Here is a 20,966-nt window from a genome sequence, read left to right as displayed (position 1 = left end):
GCTGCAGTTTGCCATGTTATGATTTGAGCATATTGTTTTATGCTAAATGCAGTACCTGTGAGGGTTTCTGGATCAATATCTGTCATTGTTGTGTGTTGTTAATTGATTTCCAATAATAAATATATACATACATTTGCATAAAGCAGCATATTTGGCCACTCACATGTTGATAAGAGTATTAAATACATGACAAATCTCGCTTTAAGGTACATTTTGAACAGATAAAAATGGTGCAATTAATCATGTGATTAAAGATTTCAATCGATTGACAGCCCTAATTTTGGTATTTCCTCTTCTCTATCTAACTGTTGTAGTTTTGTTTCCCTTTTCTTTGTTTTTGTAATTGACCTGATGTAATCGTAAATGAGGGTCGCTCCTGAATGATCTCTTGAGTACAAATAAAAGTTGAACTAATAAATGAATGATCTTCTGATGTAAGGAACATTTTCGCAATTAACGTCACGTTCACACCTGTTTTCATCTATTTTTTGACATAAAAACAAATTTAAGAGAATATAGGATTAAAGGCCTTTGAGAGGAGTATTTTTTTTTAACCATGTGGGTGTGATGCATTTGCCTTCGTGCCATGTCAGACTGGCTGTAAGATCAAAGTTTCTCTTCCTTGTCACGAGAGGGAACAGTCACCCCTTTTTATCCCGACGATAAGTGCCATTTCTTCATGCACATTTCGGATTAACTTATACTTTCATGTCAGAAGTGTTAATAATTCTTAATCACTGATGTTATGCAAGTGACCCCATTTCTGAACCACTGAAGTCATCCTCACCTCTCACTCTTTCCTTCCGTCTGCTCGCTTCTTTTAGCATCTCTGCAACCGCTGAGCTGGGTTTGAAACGTGTGGTGCTCCTGGTTCCTCAGGTGTGAGTGAAGAGGGGGTCCATTGTGACTGTAAAACAGATAAAGAGAGGAGGAAGTCCTTTTGTTTTGGGCACTTTCTTGTTCCAACAGTTCTGTTTACCCTCCAAAAGTGTTGAGGCTTCAAAGAATAAGGCTGGCGACGTTTCTTTATTTTCCTTTTTGTCATCAAACCTCATGAAAAATTCAAAACCAATGATAAATTGATCCCAGCAGCAATTATTTCCTGTGTAACTAAAGCCTGATATAACTTATTCCTCTGTGCTCCAGACAGGTTTGGAAATTAACACCAGCCAACAGCCAAATGCTGGTAAAATATGCAAGTGGCTGCTAGATTTTCTTCACTCACCAGCCAAAAATAAAAATGGTAATCTATGGAGTGGCTGGTAGAATTTGTAATCTAGCTCCATTGTTGTCCAAAAAATCCATAAATGAGCCACACCATTGTGTTGCAGACCGGCTCATAGCACAAGTACGGGAGACAAGTGTTATATCGTTTAAACCAAAATTCCAAGTGGGAAAAAAACAGCTCAGCCTCACCAAATGGGGTATGAACCACACGGTAATTTGTTAGTAATTTTGCGTGCAATAATAACGCCTTTGTTGCTTTTGGCGTGTCATTTCACGCCGTGTAATCTGTACTGACTGCAATGCTAGTGCATCCGTGTGAATATATGATCCATGTGAATATGCTACGCTCAGAGCTAGTGACGTAGAATAAGAAGTGAGAGAGTGCTTATGGACGTGTTCTCCGTACTTACGTTACGTTGTTTACGTACGGATTTTACTTAGTTTACGTACTTATTTTAAGCCCTACCATGATGTATTTCCTAAAACTAAGTGGTTTTGTTGCCTAAACATAACCGCGACCATTTAACGGTAACAACGTGGCGTTAAATGACACTTGAAAACACGTTTCACAGCGTTAAGCCTGTGGCGTATAAATGAAAAGCCTGAAAGGCGTTATCATGACACGCGGAAATGTTGTGCTATTTATACGCCTTCCCATTTGATCGGGTTGAAAAAACATTCACGTCAGACTTGAAATAAATCAAGTCAGAGACATCAGGAATTTCTGACACCGACGATATCTCCCACTTGGTGAAAAGAACTACAGACATGTCAACAAACTGTTGGCAGAATGGCTGCAAATGCACCGCCGCTGGTAGTTACATCAAAATAAAAGGTTATATCATGGTTTTATTTAATACAGCCAATTCAGCTAATTGTAGGAGCTATACACAGTATCTAGTTTCACTGGGTAACAAACCGACACAACAAAAGCAGCTACATTAGGTTGATTATCTGGTTAGACTACAAGGTTAGCCGGAGGGCTAACCACCTTGGATTGAATAATTAGTGAACGCTGCCAAGTCAGAATAAGGGGTGTTTTTCCGGTTCTTCATGCTGACGTTACGTGAATGTAGCATTAGTCACAGCTGGCAGAGAGGGAGTAACATGTTCTTTCATTAGAATGAATACAGGCACTGTAGTTTGTTTTGAGTCAATCCCACATACACAAGGGGTGAAAGTAGATTCAAGTTCTTCCTGGTAGGACTACCCCAACCTTCATCGCTTCATATTGTTCTCTGCCGCCCCCCAGCTTCATGCATCCCTGAACACACGCATTCAATAGTGGTGCTTGGTTTTGGCTCGACTGCTCTCAACATGTCGGCCGGGTCACAAACTTTCTAATTTTACAGCTAAACAGTGATGGAAAGTACTGAGAGAGGGACTAACAGGACTGTTGGTTTTGGTATAGTCATGGGATTTGTTGGCAACAAGTAAAATATCAAATAACACCAGCTTTATCCTTTCATATTTATGCAAAAAAAAACAACACAAACCTCCCTCAGGTTTCTTCCTCTCTGTCTCCCAGCGGCCCCTTGCTTCTGTTTTTTACGTGGACAGCCATCCCTCCCCGCTCTCCGGGCTCCACCTGTGTGTCAGAGATACAGTAGAGGTGAGGTCAACCTCTCAACAGGCTCCCCAGCTCGGCTATCAGCCATGCTGCCCACAATGCAAGTGGCCAGTGGAGCATGTGAATGGGGTCATGCCTGGGAGATGGGAGACGGAGAGTGAAGCTGCCATCCGTGAACGGGGGAGGAGAGGGATAACAATTCCTGAGGCGGTCTCCTCTGCATTAGCAATATCTGAGGGCCTCTAGTGCAGTCTGCCTCTCAATTGTTTGTCCCTTCTCCAGATGCTTAAAGAGAGACAACATATGCTCCGACGAAGGCTGCAGTGCTTTCTCTTTGATAAAGTAAAAGCAGTATAAGTGCTCTGCAATTTTTGTGCTGCCATCTAAATTTGTACATTATGATTCTTTTTAAATGGCAGCAGGAGACGAGATGTTCACCATATTTCTGATTGTTTGTAATGATTCTTTCATTTTCCCGGAGCACAACTCAGTGGACTGTGAATTTATCATCAGTGCTTCCTCCGCTTCATTTTGTATGTAAATAGACGTCTCTTATTGGTGTCTCAGGTTGAGAAGCGCCATAAACTAGATATGAGGGAAAAAATATTTCATATTCACTCAAATGCTTTCCACCACTTGAATTCAATTAACAGGGTAATGGATGCATGCACCCTCTCCTCCTCGCAGGTTCTGAATTAAAAAACTCAATTGGGTTTATAATTGAGTGCAAATTAATCTGTTGGCCTCAGGAGGGGGGAGTGGGACACATCTCCAGGGGGTCCCGTGTGTTTGTGTGTGGCTTGTAAACCAAACTATGTAACGAGAGTGCAGAAGAACACACCTCAGCTTCTTAACTATATCTGATGAAATTCTCCACTCATTATCCTGTTGTATTTTTGATGTTATTCCCAATTTTCCTTTATTTAAGAGGAAGAGGGTGTAACTTCAACAGGTGCTGGATCAAAAAATCTGAAACAAACAGAAGATCTGCACACGGTATTAAAAAGCTCCTAACAAGTTGAATTGTACAACGTTTCAATCTTACAGAGATCTTCGTCAGGTATTTTCAAAAGATTAGAAATAAACATACGTTTTAATTTTGATAAACGACGACGACGAAGCTCGGCTAAAAGCTCAAGATAACCATTTTTACCTAATTAACTAAACCAATTTCTTACACCAAGCATCTAAATGAGCACACATCTCCAACAGTCTTATCACTCTACAACCAAAACTCATCGAACTAGCAGCCAAAGACGAGACCAAATAAACTTTGCTTTATATTCAGCCATATCCATAAATTATGTCTTGCTTTTGCTGTTTTGTGATTACAAGTTGTTTTTGAGGACATATCAACTAGCGCTGAAAAAAAAAAAAAAAGATTCACCAATGTATCGCGATTTTTTTTGATGATTTTGAAATAATTTTTTTAATATCAGAATCGATATATTTGCTTCATAGCGGAGGTAGAAAGAAGTTACCGCTTTTATTGTTGTAGTTAGAGTAACGTGACGTCATATCTATTCCGTATCCGTCAACCAAAACAAACCACAGCGACCCGAAATGAGAAAGTAGAAAACGGCGGAGGGTCGGTGTGGATACGACCTGCACCCTCACATTTTGAATCCAGCGTGGTAAACGCTACACATCCAGTAAAGTATGGAAACACTTTGGGTTTCACACATTACCAGGAAAAGTAGTGTTAGATATCACGGCTAAAGCTGCATGCTAACTCTGTCATGGGCAGGAAACGTTATCGTATTAGGGTAACGGGCTACTGTAGTTGTAGCCATGACAACCTAATTGATAAACGAGCCGGATGAAACATACATGAAATACGTTCTCTCTTCCACTTGCAGGAAATGTTTAAATAAATATCCAGATATTTAAAGTCGGTCCAGATCTCAGATTTAGTTTGCGGAGAGCAAGCCAATTTCTTCATTTTACATTCTCCACTCACTTGTCACCTCGAGGGCTCTGATTTAAATTAATCCATTTTGATGATGAGGAAAAAGTCAAGATATACGAGCCTGTAACACTCAGATGAAGATTTCTCATCATGTTTTACCATCAAGTGTGCCCTGAAATAGCTTACTTGCTTCACTCTGTCTGTGCTGCAGTAAGGGCTTCTTTTCAGTAAGACCACGTCTCCCTGTTTTTTAATCTGCTGACTAATACCCTCCAATCATTCTAAGTAATCTGCTACTATATATCTCACTTAGACTGTCACATAGATTGCGTGGCAAAAAAACAGTGCATTGTCCCATTTGGTTTATTAGTAATTTTGACGGCAAGTGATGGCAGCGCCCTGAAAGCACTCAAGGGAGACATCAAATTATCATAAACAATGTCTCAGAGTATGATACGGAGAAAACGCAAGCACATAATTTCACAGAATGATTTCACTGCTGAATCAAGTTAAACGCTCGTGGATGGCAATTACAGAGCAACGGGCGTACACGCCTGCACACACACACAGTTGTATTTACCTCTTAAACACACAATCACGAGACAGTTCGGCACAGACGGCACTGCTGAGGTGTTGTTTTGTCGGGTGATGTGGAAGGGAAGGGACAGACAGAGGATGAAGTGGTGTGGGGGTGCACAAAGGTGTGATGGCAGCACATATGGTGGCTGCTCGGGGGTTTGTGTTGAACTGGTTATTTAGCTGCAGTCAGATTGAGATTAATGGTGGGAAGCTCAAGGAGCCCACATATGCAAGAAATATACACATGTGCACAGATATGCATATAGTGCAAAGATCCACATTAAAGGGATGGCTTGGGTGATTTGAAGTGGGGTTGTATGAGGTACTTATCCAGAGTCAGTGTGTTACCTACAGTAGATGATGGTCGGCACGCCAACAGGTTTTAAACTAGTGAAGATACTGGTATCATATGAAACTAGAATGGCACTCGGCAAAGCGCAGACCTCCGGCAAGGTGCGTGACTTTAAAAACAGATCACAGCTGGCGGTACCGTGAGGTGGTCGCCTTATTATTAACACGGTGTGTTTCCGTTAAACGTGTCGGCGGATGCCTCTCTCATTCGGCAGCCTTGTTATGTCTGTATAACGTTACACTACGTTGTCTCTCATCCCGTCATCTACCACTTTTTTCTTTCTAACCGCGGACGGCCAGCAGCTCCCGCACCTCAGAGTCTCACCACACATCCACACACGTATCTCTCTGCTCTCAGAAGGAGGTGGGGGTCACGCGTCATCAATGCGTCATCAGTTACACTGCACATGTGTTATACCCTGTGGTCTCGATGCTCAGGCTGATCGGAATCCTAAAAAAAATTCATGAATCCGGATCATGATCCAGATCGCCACCAAAATCGAATGGATTGTTCAATGTGCTACACCCCACCCCTCCAAAACATTTCATTCAAATCCATCGCAAACTTTTGGAGTAATCCTGCTAATGGACAGACAGACAGACAAACAAACCAACACCGGTAAAAACATAACCTCCTTCCAAGGCAAGTAACTATAGAAAAACCTAAGGAATCTATTGATAACAACCAAAGGGGTCCCTTGACCTCTGACCTCAAGATATGTGAATGACAATGGGTTCTATGGGTACCCACGAGTCTCCCCTTTACAGACATGCCCACTTTATAAAAATCACATGCCTTAAAAATTTGTTATTTTCTCCTGTTCTAAAAATGGTGTGTTTGATTATTTCTGCATACTGGGGTCCCTAAACAGTCTTGGAATTACATAAATTGGGTATCACTGTAAAGCTGAGACTCTTGTGGATCCAAAGAGCCCAACTGTATTCATGTGTGATGATGTTAGTCCCCATAGGAGCCATTTCATTGTGGTGAGACCTATTTTTTTAAAATTTGACCTCACTGTATAAAATGACCTGTGGTGACCTCTAGGATAATCACAGCCTCATGAAACTTTACATCCACAAACTAGAGACCTAGAGCATTCAGTACTTGAGTGAATGTATATTATTAGTATGAGTTGAAAAAAAATAGACATGTAAATGTTTGTTTTTTTTGCTAATTATTGTCAGCCAGCACCTAATAAGATTTTCTGGATGTGAATGTTCCTGCTGATAATCGCTTCCCCGACTTTACAGCAATACAACTTTTCTGGAGTTCCCCTTTAAAACTGAACATGGCCCTAAATGACTTTGGGAAGAAGATGGACATTTTTTTGCAGCGCGCTCCCTCTCTCTTCGTACGGTTTAGTGAGTTTAAATTAAGAGCAACATCCTGCCAAACCAAGTGCAAGATTCCTTTGGATGCTTTTCTTATGGGGAAAGTTTGATCCATCACAACAGCCCTCCAAAACGCTCCTGTTCACTCAGACTACACAAAGTGCTCACATTATTCAATTCAAACTGCAGCCTCTTTGAGATAATTTATATTTAGTGGTAGCACATTTACAAAATTAACCTAAACATGTTGTTCTCAGAATGCAAAATACCGCTCCATACAAGGTTTCTCTCACACGTTCTGTTTTCTTCTCTTTCCTGATTTTGTTGTGAACACATTTTCTCCAGTGACGTTAGCGAGGCGGGCTGCTATACAGGTGAGCAGATGGGAGTTTGATGACTTTCTTGCATCTTTGCACTATGATGCATTTGTATGCGTGCACACATAACACCCAACTTCCCCAGCAGAAGGGGTGCTGAAGCTCTCATGCTGGGTCTTCGGTGAGGCGGAATAATCAAATAACGCTCCACGCAGTTAGATTTCCAATATGATTAAGCCAGGTTGCCATTTGTGGAGACTAATTTAGAATGAGTTGTGATTAGCTATTTCCACCCTCTGAGGCATTATGCATTTAAATGGAGCACATTTTAACCAGCTGGGAATGTGGCGGTGGCAGCTGATTCCCCTAAGTGCAACACTTGAGTGTTTATTTCTCTGCTTTCACTGTAATGGACCATTTACCTGCACGGGCAGGAGACAGGAGAGGAGAGCCGGTATTGTTCAGGGGGGAGAAAATGAGAGAAAAAGGCTATTTTGGGTTCAGGGCTCGACTTGTACTGCAGTCATTTCACTCGAGGGATTAAGACTCCCTTGACTCTCCCTCCTCTCCTCCTTCCCTCTGCAGCCTGGGGTGGATTTACTATTTACCCCAGTTATTTATCACTTTGGAGCTGTGATGGAGAGGCCTGCAGGGCTAGAGAGAGTGACACACTGCCAGGGCTGGAATTAAGACTCTCAGTCTGGTGTAATTTGATTTGATTACTCTCTCATCCATCTGTCTTCTCTCTGTTGCCATTCCTGCCCACATCCTGGTTGTATGGATGTTACTAGGGCTGGGACGATGCACCTATATCCCAATTGAATGCCATCACAATACTTGGGTGCCGATTCGATATGTATTGTGATTCGATATTACGATTTATTGCAATTTTTGTTAACTTTTTTAACACTAGACCACGGGAAAAAGTTGAATCATAAACTTCTGGGGACTATGAGAGTGACCGCACGTTACTGCGATACGATAATGTTTCCTGTCCGTGACAGAGTTAGCATGCAGCTTTAGCCGTGATGTCTAGCTCTACTTTTCCTCTCAATGTGTGAAACCCAAAGTGTTTCCATGCTTTACTGGATGTGTAGTGTTTACCACGCTGGATTTAACATGTGAGGGTGCAGGTCGTGTCCACGAGGACCCTCAGCCGTTTTCTACTTTCTTGTTTCAGCTTGTTTTGGTTGACGGATACGGAACAGATATGACGTCACGTTACCGAGACTACAACAGTAACTTCCTTCTACCTCTGCATAGACTCAAATGAAGCAAATATATCGATTCTTGCATTAAAAAATATATTTTAAATCGAAAAAATAAAATAAAAATTGCGATACATACGATGTGAATCGATTTATTTTCCCACCCCTAATGGATGTCCTGCAGGGGGACGAGGAGCCCTCCATGAAAGCTGATGTGATACTTGTGTCACTTGCCAGAAGCTGTCATTTAGAGGGACACTAAAGGTGCTGGGTCATTTACTTTCACTCTAAAGTCCCGACTAGAAGTAAAACCCGAGGATCAGGACAGACAGAAGACTCTTTTTCTTATCAGAGCAGCGGAGCAGATTGCCTCATTTCCTCCCCTTCTGTCCACATCCTCCCCCCCCTCACCTTTTGTCTACACCTCGTCTTGATGTTTCTGCGCCATCACCTCCTTTGCCCTCTCCCCTCCAAAGATATTACCTCTCTCTAACTTTTCTTGCCGAGCTCACTTTCTTTTGTCTATGTGCTTTGACAGAGTGAGTGATGTTGATCATTACTAGGCTCTGATGGCTGCGTATCAGATGAAATCCTCCTCAGTGCTCCGTCAATGTCACCAAGAAGCCATTCTGAGGCTAATGGTCCAGCTCCAGCACCGGGATCTTTGTGGAACTTCAGACTAAAAATAACCAATAGACTACGACGCTGTACTGATCTGGTATGAACACCCAAGTCTTCTCAAGATTAAAGGAGTAGCTTGACATTTTCTGAACTACACTTAATCACTTTCTTCTTAAGAGTTAGCTGATTCATACGACTCTGATATGGTGAAGATGAAGCTATAGCTAGGAGACTAGTTAACTTCGCTTAGCATAAAAACTGGAAAGATAAGATAATATAAAATAAGCCTCTATTGATCACAGAGGGGAAACTTAGGTATTGGATCAGCACAAGTGACAGTGTTGGACTTACTAGTAGTCTCAAGTGAAGTGACATAGTGATGTGATTAGTAGCCGAAAAGTCAATAAGGTATACTAGATGTAGTAGTAATATGATACCATCTACCATAATAGCATACACTGGATTAATATACATATGTACAGTGAAAACTGCTTATAGTCACGGTTACAGTGATCAGGCAGAAAAATTGGCAGCGAGCCAGTAAATCGCGAAGTGGTCCCTTTCATTACTTTGCATTCATGTAATAAATATACAAATGTCAATTAGATGGTAATCTGCATGAGAAATGATGCACAACAACCAAACTTTGTTTAAAATAATCATCCGCCTATAGTGATCAATTTGACCCAGAGAGACGTGATCACAATAAGCGGTTTCCATTGTATGATTAAGTAATGGTTCAGCTAATGAAACAGGGAGAAACAGCTATAGCTCAGTCCAAAAGTAACTAAATCTGGCACCAGCACCTCTGATAAATCTAATCAACGTATCCTCATACAGCGGTTCGTATGTATGATAGCTTACGAAAAGTTGTTGCTCCTTTTTTGTGCGTTTTCTTCCTATGAATGTCCAGCAACACGTGTCAATTTCCGCTCATTACATGCATAGTCTTTTCAAAATAAACTTCCGTCTTTAAAAGGAAACAACTTGGTTAGGTTTAGGCAACAACACTACTTAGTTAGGAAAAGATTGTGAGAGTGGCGTAACTTAAGTGCAGAAGTTACGTGATTCACACAGGATGCAAACACCAGGCTCCTGGGCGAAAGTCCGGTGTTTTTTGACCCACCCATCCACCCCGACCGACTCCCAACGCAGCGCTAGTCGCTCTTTATACTTCTTGGTTCACAATTACCTGAATTACATACAAATTGATTTATTGGGATATATAAAAATTACAGTGCATTACTTTTCGTAGGTATAGCTACGAACGGTGTTTGAGAACGGCCTGCACTAATTAACACAATATATTTGTTTATTTACTTCATACAAAAAGGTAGTGTAAAACAACACTGTGTTGTGCTCCTGGCTAAGCTAATCTAACTAGCGGCTAGTCCTTCAGGAGAGCGGTATCAATCTTCTCATCTAACTCTCAGCAAGGAAACGAATAAGTTCCAAAATGTCCGCCCAGGCCTGAATAATGTGCATCTTTTCTCCCGTCACGTCTGTGCATGACACAGCCAACATGTTCCATAAATCATGAAGGAGGACGACTGGAGAGCTTATTTCTCCTCATCCGGCCAAAGTGAAATGTCTAACAAGAGAAGATGCTGTAATCTATTGAGGATCTCGCAGTAAATCTTGCAGAGGTCCCACCAGCCCAGAACAATAAGTTAGAGAGCCTATAGCATTGTGAGATGGGGGAAGCGCCGAGCACCCCCAGGCTCAGGGCTGGCTCGGATAGCTCCATCCCGGGCCCACTGATTCATAGAGGGCCTGCTAGTCAAAGTCAGGTGGGATGAGAAGCAGCGACGGCTGTATTACCTGCAATATACTGCCTGTGACAGCGGAGACACAGTTCTTATGAGAGGATGACAGTGACTGGAATCAACGTGTCCTCATACAACGGTTCATATGATATCTTATGAAAAGGTTTTTTGTTATTTTTCAACAAGTGATCAGTGCACCTGCAACAAGCCTCTGCAGTGTTTAGGCAACAAAACTACTTTGTTAGGTTTATGAAAAGATCGTGGTTTGGGGTAAAATAACTACATAAATTATGTGAATATTAAGTCAACGTTGACTTCTGGTTTCACGCGGGACACAAACAGTAATCTCCTGGATTAAAGTCCTGAGCTTTTAGATCAGTTTGTAGCGTCCGTCGTCCGACTATGTATTGATAACACGGCTCTGATATGCAAAAAAAGGAACTAAACGGGTTCTATTTCTATAATAAAAAGCAACGACAGTGGGCAAGTAATGTAATTGGTGTATGCCCGAACACTGTATAACACCGGTAACACCGACTACCGCAGCAAGCCTAGTCCTACAATGTCATAAAAGTATGATTGCTTGTGAACCGTGGTGGCCTTGTGGTCCCCGGTTGTCGCATGTCATCCTCTCATCTCTCTCTGACCTCATTTCCATCTCACTACTGTCAGCTTGATAATAAAGGTATAAAAGGCCCCAAAATGTATTTAAAGAAGTAGGAATGTTGCAGAGAGTAATTGTGTATCTTAAGTCTCTGTGCACTTAAATAAAAGCAAACATACTTTAATGTTATTTTGAACTATATATAGCAAACCCAAAGCCTCGCTCATCACATGCATTTCTGAACCACCACAAACAATCAAAGAAGCAGTTTTCCATCAGAGGCAGTTATTTTTAGCGAACTTCGTTGCTGCAATTCACCTCGCCACCCAGGGGAGAGATTCAGGGCACCCCCGATACCTGCGGACGAGAAAAACAATCTAGCGCCGAGTCCGGGAGTGGGAACATTTAACAGGAGATTGCAGACGATTTCACCGTTGAGGGAACTTGTGGGGGTGTGGTTGTGGGTGGATGGCGGGTTTGCAGTTGCCTAGGCCACGGCTCCGAGTCCCCGGGCCCCACAATACTGCCATCTGAATCCAATCCACGGTCTGACGGATTGGGAGGCAAATTGACAGTGTCAGATTTCATATCACAGCAAGCTGCGGAGGGGCCAGGAGCAGGGATGTGGTCTAATAAAGAGAGGACAGTGTGTCTAAAGGTGGTGGGGGCAGCATGTGTGTGGTTGCATGCAGATATATTGACACCTACATGAAATTAAGAAAAAAAACAGCAACCCCAGCACCATCAGGCCGCTGCCCGTGCAGCTGCAGTTACACAACCTTTGTGCAGACTGGGAAGCACACACAGCCTTGTAGCGTGGTATTGGAAAGCGGTTGCAGTGACTAAGCCTGGTGTGTCAATCTGGGATTGTACAAGCCTCTGGCTACCGCAGCTCAGACGGGAGTGACGAGAGCAACATAAGTGCCATATGTCAACCAGCAGAACCAGCCCAGAGACAACATGACTAACCCCTTTTCAGGATTAATGTGACAGCCGAGCCAAGCCCTCCTGCGCACCGTCATGTGTGTGCACGTAATCATCAATCATAGCAACACATGAGAGAAGCGGGAGGGAGAAACAATGTGTGCTTGGGTGACAATATTTCTTATTTGCACAGCAGTGTGTATTGAGTTTGGTTTGATGGTTGTCATCTGCCCTCTAGTGGCGGCACACATACAGTAACTACAGGTAGAAATCACTGCTTCAGACTAAGACAAAAAAAAAAGCGGGAACATTATCTCAGCACTGACATCCTTATATTGGCGCACAATCATGTTTTATATTGATTTTACAATTCTTGAATTTATGTGAATGGCCCTGCGGTGAGGAGCTCAAAGGGGAGATTAAATTAAAGACAGAAAGAGATGAAAGAGGATGGCATCTGCAGAGCAGAGCAGAAGTCCTGGCATGAAGCCACACACACACACACACACACACACACACACACACACACACACACACACACACACACACACACACACTAGACTGGGAGATATAAGCCACAGTGTGTTTTGTCTCAGAGAGCAGCAGATTATCTGGGTAAATCAGGATGAAAGGTTATATATTTGGAGTTTGACATTTCTGACACGTAGAAGTGCTATTGTTCGCTCTCTCTCTCTCTGCTCGCTTTGTCGCTTTGGTCTGGTCTCTAAAAGAAACTCTGTCTGGCTCCCGATTACACGGGTTATATACCAATTATAGTGCAATACTCTTCGTAGCTATGAGCAGTGTATGAGAATGTCCTGCTGAATTATAGAAAAAGCATTCATACTAGGGCTGGGAAGATACACTTATCTCCCGATTCGATACTGTCACGACACTTGGGTGCTGATTCGATAAGTATTGCGATTTTTAAGTATTGCGAATTGACATTACGATTAATTGCATTTTTGTTAACTCTTTTAACACTAGACCATGGGAAAAAGTTAAATCATACACTTCTAGGGACATGTACTTTGGCAAATATCTAAATTGATTCAGTAAAAATGCTTGATGTTTTTTAGCATGTATGTAGTCAGAGATGAAGTCAAATATATCAGTCATGTCAGACATTACTTCCGTTAACTTCATCGAGTGCGTCTCTAGCTCTCCCGTCAGCTCCGTTCTCTTTATCCATCCATGGTCAGCTCCATCGGGGCCGTTTGAATGCATTTAACATAAATGTCAGTATATGGGAGCTCTACAGTTGTAGTGTCGGCCCGTTTGACCACGGAGATGAGAGCGACGGCCGGCTTGACTGCCCGTTACCGCAGTACGATAACGTTTCCTGTCCGTGACAGAGTTAGCATGCAGCTTTAGCCGTGATGTCTAGCTCTGCTTTTCCTGACAATGTGTGAAACCCAAAGTGTTTCCATACTTTACTGGATGTGTATTGTTTACCACGCTGGATTTAAAATGTGAGGGTGCAGGTCGTATCCACACCGATCCTCCACCGCTTTCTACTTTCTCGTTTCGGCTCGCTGCGACCGGCTGCGGTTTGTTTTGGTTGACGGATACAGAACGGATATGACGTCACATTACTCAGACTACAGCATTAAAAGCGGTAACTTCTTTCTAGATACAACGCCCTACTTAGTGAGCTTAAGAGGTGCTCATTTGTGTTGTCACAATACCAATATTCTGACTTCAATATGACACCCTGCATAAATACCTTGATTCCAATATTGGAACAATACCACGGAAAAACCTAAAACATCAGGAAAAGTACTGGAATAATAGATTTACAGAAAGGAAGCTTTTTTATTATTATTATCTGCTCGTCTGGCGCTTTGGTCTGGTCTCTAAAAGAAACTCTGTCTTGCCGTTGTGTGGCCAGCAGCGCTCTACATCTGTGTTCTTTTGGGGTTTTGCCAGAAATCTTTATGAGCTTCAGTTAATGCACATATGCGCACACACACACACACTGTACAAAGGGTCTCAGTGAGGCTGGAGGGCTGTTTTGAAAATTACACTAAATGTGTGTCTAATGTAAATCACTTATCCATCTGTCTTAATAACCTCTGGCTGCAGCTTTTCCACTTCGACCCACTTCTGGCAATTTATGGGCTACCAGCTGTTTGTTCACTGCTGCGCTGTAAATTAGATAACACTGCTTATAAAGGCTATAGAGTGTGATACAGTCACCAAGAACTCAGCTGTTGTATGGGTCATTCCTGTTGCAGCAATATTTCGTTCATAACTTTAAAAAAAAAAAGATGGATTTTTATTTTTTATTTTGCATTTATATCTATATTTGGCCGACAAGTTGCACCTGAACACACCACAAAGACTACAGCTGACGGCCAGTTAGCACATACGTTCTGTATCTACGTGAGATGAAATAACTCCACACCAGCAGAGTCGCTGAGACTCTGCTGGATCCAAATAGCCCAGTTGTATTCATGTGTGATGATGTTAGTCTCCATAGTAGCCACTTCATTGTAGTGATAAAACATTTTTAATTAGACCTCACTGTATAAAATGACCTGTGGTGACCTCTAGGATAATCACAGCCTTTTGAAACTTTACAGCCACAAACTAGAGACCTAGAGCATTCAGAGGATGGATGGCTTTCCTAGCTAGATTGACAATAAGGATGTTTCTGAGCAGTTTAGACAACAGAAGTGCTCGCCATCCAATCGCCGAAAAATGCAAATCACAGCATGGCTTTTTCTATGGTGTTCCTCAAGGTCTTGGTGTCTTAATGTGGTATTCTGGAGGGATTATTGATAATTTTGATCAATTCTCTCAAGTTAAATTTAGCACCAAACCTGTGTAACAAATGGTATCAACCCAAAAATTGCTGCAACAACTTATGAGACACAATAGAGCATGGAGATGAACCATCATATACTTTTATCATAATATTCTAAACCCTTATACACTTACCAATTATTTTCAATCATTCTATCATTCATGTTTATTTCTGATTTATGACTAGAAGAACTTGACACACAGTGCTGAGCTGCAGCTCAAATTAATCTTCAGGTTCTCAGCTTTCAGATGATGTACACCACTTCTATGTGACATCTACTGTCGACCTGCTATCTCCCCTTAAAGACCCCCTGTACCCCCATAAAAGAAGACAAAAACTGGTCTGCTGTGGGTCTCAGACTTCATTTAAACTGGATAGAAACAAATTAAAACTCACCAAACACGTCTTGGTTAGTCTTTCAACTGTTCCAGCAATCAGCAACTATGGTTTGGTTGAAATAAAGATAGCTGTCCTCCAGGCTTGTGTTTTGTTTTGCAGGCTTCGTGATTGTTGTTGATGAAGTCACCGCCTCAACGTCAATTTGACGTTGAGGCTGACTGACCAATGAGAGGAGGGTCCGTCAGCTTCACTGAATGAGCAGGTTACAAGCGGCCAGCAGGCGGTGCTAGTGGACAGGTAAAGTAAACCAGGTGTTTAGCTTGTACTCTGGGCCTTTTAGAGCAGGGATTCTCAAAGTGGGGGGTCTGTGAAATAATTTGCTATAAATTATATAATTGTAATGTTTCATTAAAAAGTACAGTACATATCTATGGGGACTATTTGCACCAATAACACAAGCATATTGTGTCCATTACTACCACCCACGTTCGCTTTGGGCCAATAGAAACGCTGATATGATTGTGATGCATAATGTTAATCTGTCATGAATCAGTCACTTCACACAAAGAACCGTTCCTGCTGCTGCTAATCTAGATATTAGCCATCTAGATAGCTGGCGGGCATGGAGAAAAGTCCATATCGTCAAGTAAACTGAAACTATGACGACAGTTATATTTAGCGACAGCGACGGGAGACCAAAATCTATCATGTGTCTTCAGGTGCTGGCAAACAAAGTCATGGACCCAGCCGAGCTAAAGCGACATCTGATAACAAAGCAACTGGAATATCAGGGCAAAACAAAGTGGTGTTAACATGATTTAAATTGAAATGTGTTTCTGTTTATCACTGTCAAACAGGTCTGAAGTATTTAGGTTGAAAAGTTTTAGAAGTTCCAATGGCATCTAAGAATACAAAGAGTATTAGAAAGCATTATGCTTAATCCGTATTACGATTATGTGGGGGTCCCCTTTAAGGGTCCTTGGCCCCAAAATGTTTGAGAACCCCCTGAGTGCAGACCATGACATTTGCAAAATCCAATGACAAAAATAGCCCTGCAGGCTGGTTGTCTTTTCCAGTTTATATGCGGGATCCTGGAGAAGGTGTCCAGCACACCTCTGTTCCAATGAGGAGGAAAACTTTCATGCATGGTAACGCAAACACAGCTCGCCCTCTCGGTTGTCGTCGGCGACAGCATCCAACAAAAACTGCCCACAAAGACATTCATTACAGCCGAATGATTCTGTTTCTGTTGGCATCGAAGCAATTTGAGAAAAGGCTTCACCAGTCAGTGTTTCCTCTCAGCACACTATGAGAAAAATAACATGTTTTTTGATATGATATGTCCCCTTTCAAGTGCATCCCCAACCCAGAAAGACACAAAATGATACACAACAGTTTAAGACGAGTAAAAGATTTATTTCACATTTTTTTTCCTTTTAAATATCACCAGCTTTGTTTTGAGGAATCAAAGACATCGAAGAACGGGTCACGGGAAGAGTTAAGGACGCTCAAATGCACAGAAGGACAAACAGTCTCAGAGCTCCAGAAAACAACGAAGAAGGATCAGATCATGAATACATGGTGTCTGCTGCTGATGGTGCTGTAGATCGGAGGGGCGGACAGAGAGAGTGTGCTGGCTGTGTTTGTTCACTGAAGTCAGAAACGTTTCAAATGTGAGAATCCAATCATCTCTGGGAGAGAGATGCGCAAAACCAGTGCATGTGCTGGGATGAAAGGGGGGTCAAAGGTCAGCGCACACGGGGTGAAGTTAAGCAGATAGAGAGACACGAGGGCATCACAACAAGGGGAGACACCGCAATCACAATACAAAACACACACACAGACTTGGCTTCACTGGAGATAAGCAGTTTGATCAACCCAACAGTCTGAGCTCTATTATTCACTGTGTTTATTATACACCTGAGTCAAGTATATACCGAGGACGTAACTCAGGTAACACAGGGGATGTTTAAAAATGAAAGGTTGTGGACGTGCAAAGAGGGACATGGGGGTGTTTTGCTCGTCCCTGTTTATTGATGGTTACGGATGATAAACCACGGTCCATCTGACCTCTCACCTCCAGTGCAGAGTCACACAGGCACTTGAGAGAAATGACGAAAAACATGACGACTTCCATTAAGGCACAACAGATAACTACACTCACAAACACACACACGCACACACACAGCAGTCTTTGGGACCAGAACAGCATGATTCCCTCAGTGGGCATACAGAGCTGCACACGCAGTGCAATGCCCTTCAAAACAGATGCACTAACAGAAGAACTTAGATTCAATCATGTGTTGATTGGTCACATCTACCTCCAAAATCAGATTTCCATTATGTTAAAAGCACGCCTCCGACACGCACTTCGAAGTGCAACTCATTTGTTGAAGTGCCGACAATTATCATTCACTGCAAGTAGTCAGCTGTGTTTTTCTCTTGTGAAGCATGAATTTAGTTTCTGAAGATGTCTGAAGGTGTCTTTCTGGGAATAATCCTTCATTTATTCATCTGTTTTCTTAAAGGAACAGTGTGTGGCATTTAGAGGGATCTAGTAGCAGGAATGGAATATAATATTACATATATAACATATATAATATCACCTGAAAATAAGAATCGTTATGTTTTCGTTACCTTAGAATGAGCCGTTTATATCTACTTACGGACACAGAATCTCCGGCGCTGCCCCCAATTTGGACTGAAAACGCTTATTATATTTATAATATTTTATCGTTCAACACAGGCCATTTCGGTAGAATACGACAGTAGAATAAAAATAATTTTGCTTTACTTTTGTACGGCACTTTGTGGGTGGATGTTTAACTGGCGTCCGGTAGTTGCTTAGCTCTGATGCTGGGCGCTGACGAACAATTGACTTTCACTTCTTTGCAACATACACTCTTTGTTACGGGGCGGGTCCTCTTCACGGAGATGGCCGCCATGTCTCTAACGTAGCCCAGAATGGACAAACCAAACACTGGCTCTAGATAGGGCCGTTCACGTTTTCGCGTTGGCCACCGTAGTTCTCCTCAACACGTTCTCATCCCAACCCGTCACATACTGACGCTTTGTCAGACCCCTCGGCGTCACTTTTCGGTCTCAGTAAACTCGTACTTAACGTCACTTCGGCGTCACTTTTCGGTCGCAGTAAACACGTACTTAACGTCCCTTCGGCGTCACTTTTCGGTCTCAGTAAACAACTACTTAACGTCCCTTCGGCGTCACTTTTCGGTCTCAGTAAACACGTACTTAACGTCCCTTCGGCGTCACTTTTCGGTCTCAGTAAACACGTACTTAACGTCCCTTCGGCGTCACTTTTCGGTCGCAGTAAACACATTCTTAGTTTCAGTTTGTTGCAACCTGCAACCTCACCACTAGATTCCTCCAAATCCTACACACTGCACCTTTAAGTTAATTTCACTGAGAAACAATTGTCTGTGGTCTTTAACAAATCAAAACTTTACTTACAAAACATAAGCTACATCTCATGTGATTTAAACTCATTAGATTCTCTATAAGTATATAATATGGTAGAATAAATCATCTGGTTAGTGCAATAATGTAAGTCAATAGAGTCCAGCACGCTATTGTGTGAGGCCTTCACAGAGGAACTGCAGGCCGGCCACATCTGTCCATGGTGTGTTTGGTTAGCTACAGTGGTTTCCCTTAATGTGTTAATTTAAATTATTAATGAGAAAAAGTCAAAATAAATCTGTAAATCATAATGCAGCAACAAATAGTTTGTGTTATCTTGTCTGAAGAAAATACATTCGAAAGCTTCCATTACATTTACCAAAAGATAACAGAGTAGCTAAGTAGCACGACATTACCCCTAAATACAAGTTTTAATTAAAGGATAAGGCTTCTTATGCATTCTTATTCTTCTTTTTCTCACTGTCAACAAATCTCATGTAAATCAACAATGGATTATTCTGTCTCTCAATACTTTCCAACCCTGTCAGCTCCTCGTCCATTTGTTCCTACTGAAGATGTCAAGGATTAATTTAAAATAAACTAGTGAAGGATCTCGTATGCTGTACAGATTGTAAAGCTCTTCGTGGCCACTGGAAAAAATTGGAAGCAAAGCTGAGCGGCTGCGCCAAACCCAGGTATTATTATACATCCATACACAAATTTGCGCAAATAACACCAGGAAAAAAATCACTAGGAACTGTAGATGGGGAATATTTACGCTGTGGAGTAATACACATTTGGTGCACTAGTTAGTATTTACATTAGCAGGACGGTGTATGTGGGATTGACATAAAACAGCGCCCATGTTCATCACAATGAAGTGGCTCATTTATGTGTTTACGGAGCTCTATGGCAGAGAGGAAGAAGATCTATCAAACTTTAGCGACACAGACAACACTTAATAAAAGTAAAAGATAAAAGTATTGATAGGTGTTTTCATGGGATTTGTTGACAAAAAGAGAAATGATAGAATATCACCAGCCCTATCCTTAAACCTCCTCTGTGATTTTGTAGCGGGCAACAGCACAACTCTATTCTATTCTGATGTTACTGGATCTCATCAAACAGCTACAGCTGCTTGGCCCGAATAAATTAGCACCTAAAATCAGCAGAGGTAATTAGACACACTCCATACAAACACACACACACGCATACACACTCACACGCACTTTGTACACAACTGACAAACTTGCACAAATGCATGCTCACCATAGCGTGTGCACATGCATACAAACAAAGCTCACACACACACACACACACACACACACACACAGAAAGCACGATGAGTTAACAAACTCACATGTAATCAAGAATGTGAATGTCATTGGCAATGTACGGAATATTAATAGTGATATAGTCATATATATATATATTTCCTTTTTAAGAACTGATTCTGTTATTTTTCCTTCATTGGTTTCACAATCTGAATCTCAGATTTAATGTAGATTTAAGCTGAAGTTACTGTGAACTTCTAATGAGCCCGTTACTTTGTCTCACTCTCTCTTTCGTTTGTGAACAGACAGTGCACAGAGCGATGCTGCATTAGTGTTTTTTGTGTGAACTGAACAGTCTTTCTTACAACATCCTATACCCGACGTAGTTCACTACTTTGCAGTTTTGGGCCATAAAGTAGTGCACTAGAAGTACAGTGTCTATTGAGATGTGGCCCCCCTTGGGGATGCAGAGGAGTGAGATGACAGGCGTGGGGTGGTTTAACTCCGGACAGGAAGGAGGCCCTTCTTGTAGGCCACCAGGCCGGCTGCGGTGGCAACAGACAGGAAGGTGGAGACTCCCATGAGCTTGATGAGACCACCGACCGAAGGCATAGTTCTCTCCCAGAAGTTGGTGACAATGGGGCTTGACGGGACCTCCTGTTGGGGAGACAGAAGGAGGAGAGGAGTTTAAGTTGTTTGACTTTTGAGTTTAATTT

At 42.1% G+C, this 20,966-nt stretch overlaps 1 protein-coding gene and 1 long non-coding RNA gene across 5 annotated transcripts in view; both read right to left on the bottom strand.

Annotated features, from left to right (window-relative positions):
* Positions 1 to 780: 780 nt before the first annotated feature.
* LOC141781839 (uncharacterized) lies at positions 781 to 15,723 on the bottom strand. Its single transcript, XR_012596962.1, has 3 exons — positions 15,617 to 15,723; positions 2,724 to 2,815; positions 781 to 907 (listed from the first exon to the last, which is right to left on the bottom strand). It is a non-coding gene; the product is annotated as an uncharacterized LOC141781839 (long non-coding RNA).
* A 1,231-nt stretch (positions 15,724 to 16,954) lies between these two features.
* Positions 16,955 to 20,966, bottom strand: part of mao (monoamine oxidase) — a 41,676-nt gene continuing 37,664 nt past the window's right edge. Inside the window, exons 15-16 of one of the 4 annotated variants that reach the window (XR_012596959.1) lie at positions 18,687 to 20,907; positions 16,955 to 18,641 (exon numbers count right to left, since the gene is read on the bottom strand). Coding sequence is in view for 1 of the 4 variants with exons in the window: in XM_074657716.1 (XP_074513817.1) it covers positions 20,749 to 20,907 (159 nt within the window). In the remaining 3 variants the exon portion in view is untranslated. Of the gene's footprint in view, positions 20,908 to 20,966 lie in introns of all 4 variants that reach the window. The other 3 variants (XR_012596961.1, XR_012596960.1, XM_074657716.1) reach the window with 3 other exon arrangements.

This window comes from Sebastes fasciatus, chromosome 14 (assembly GCF_043250625.1).
Source record: "Sebastes fasciatus isolate fSebFas1 chromosome 14, fSebFas1.pri, whole genome shotgun sequence".
NCBI classification, from domain to species: domain Eukaryota; kingdom Metazoa; phylum Chordata; class Actinopteri; order Perciformes; family Sebastidae; genus Sebastes; species Sebastes fasciatus.
Note: the sequence above shows the minus strand (reverse complement) of the source record. Positions and strands in the feature narration are given on the sequence as shown.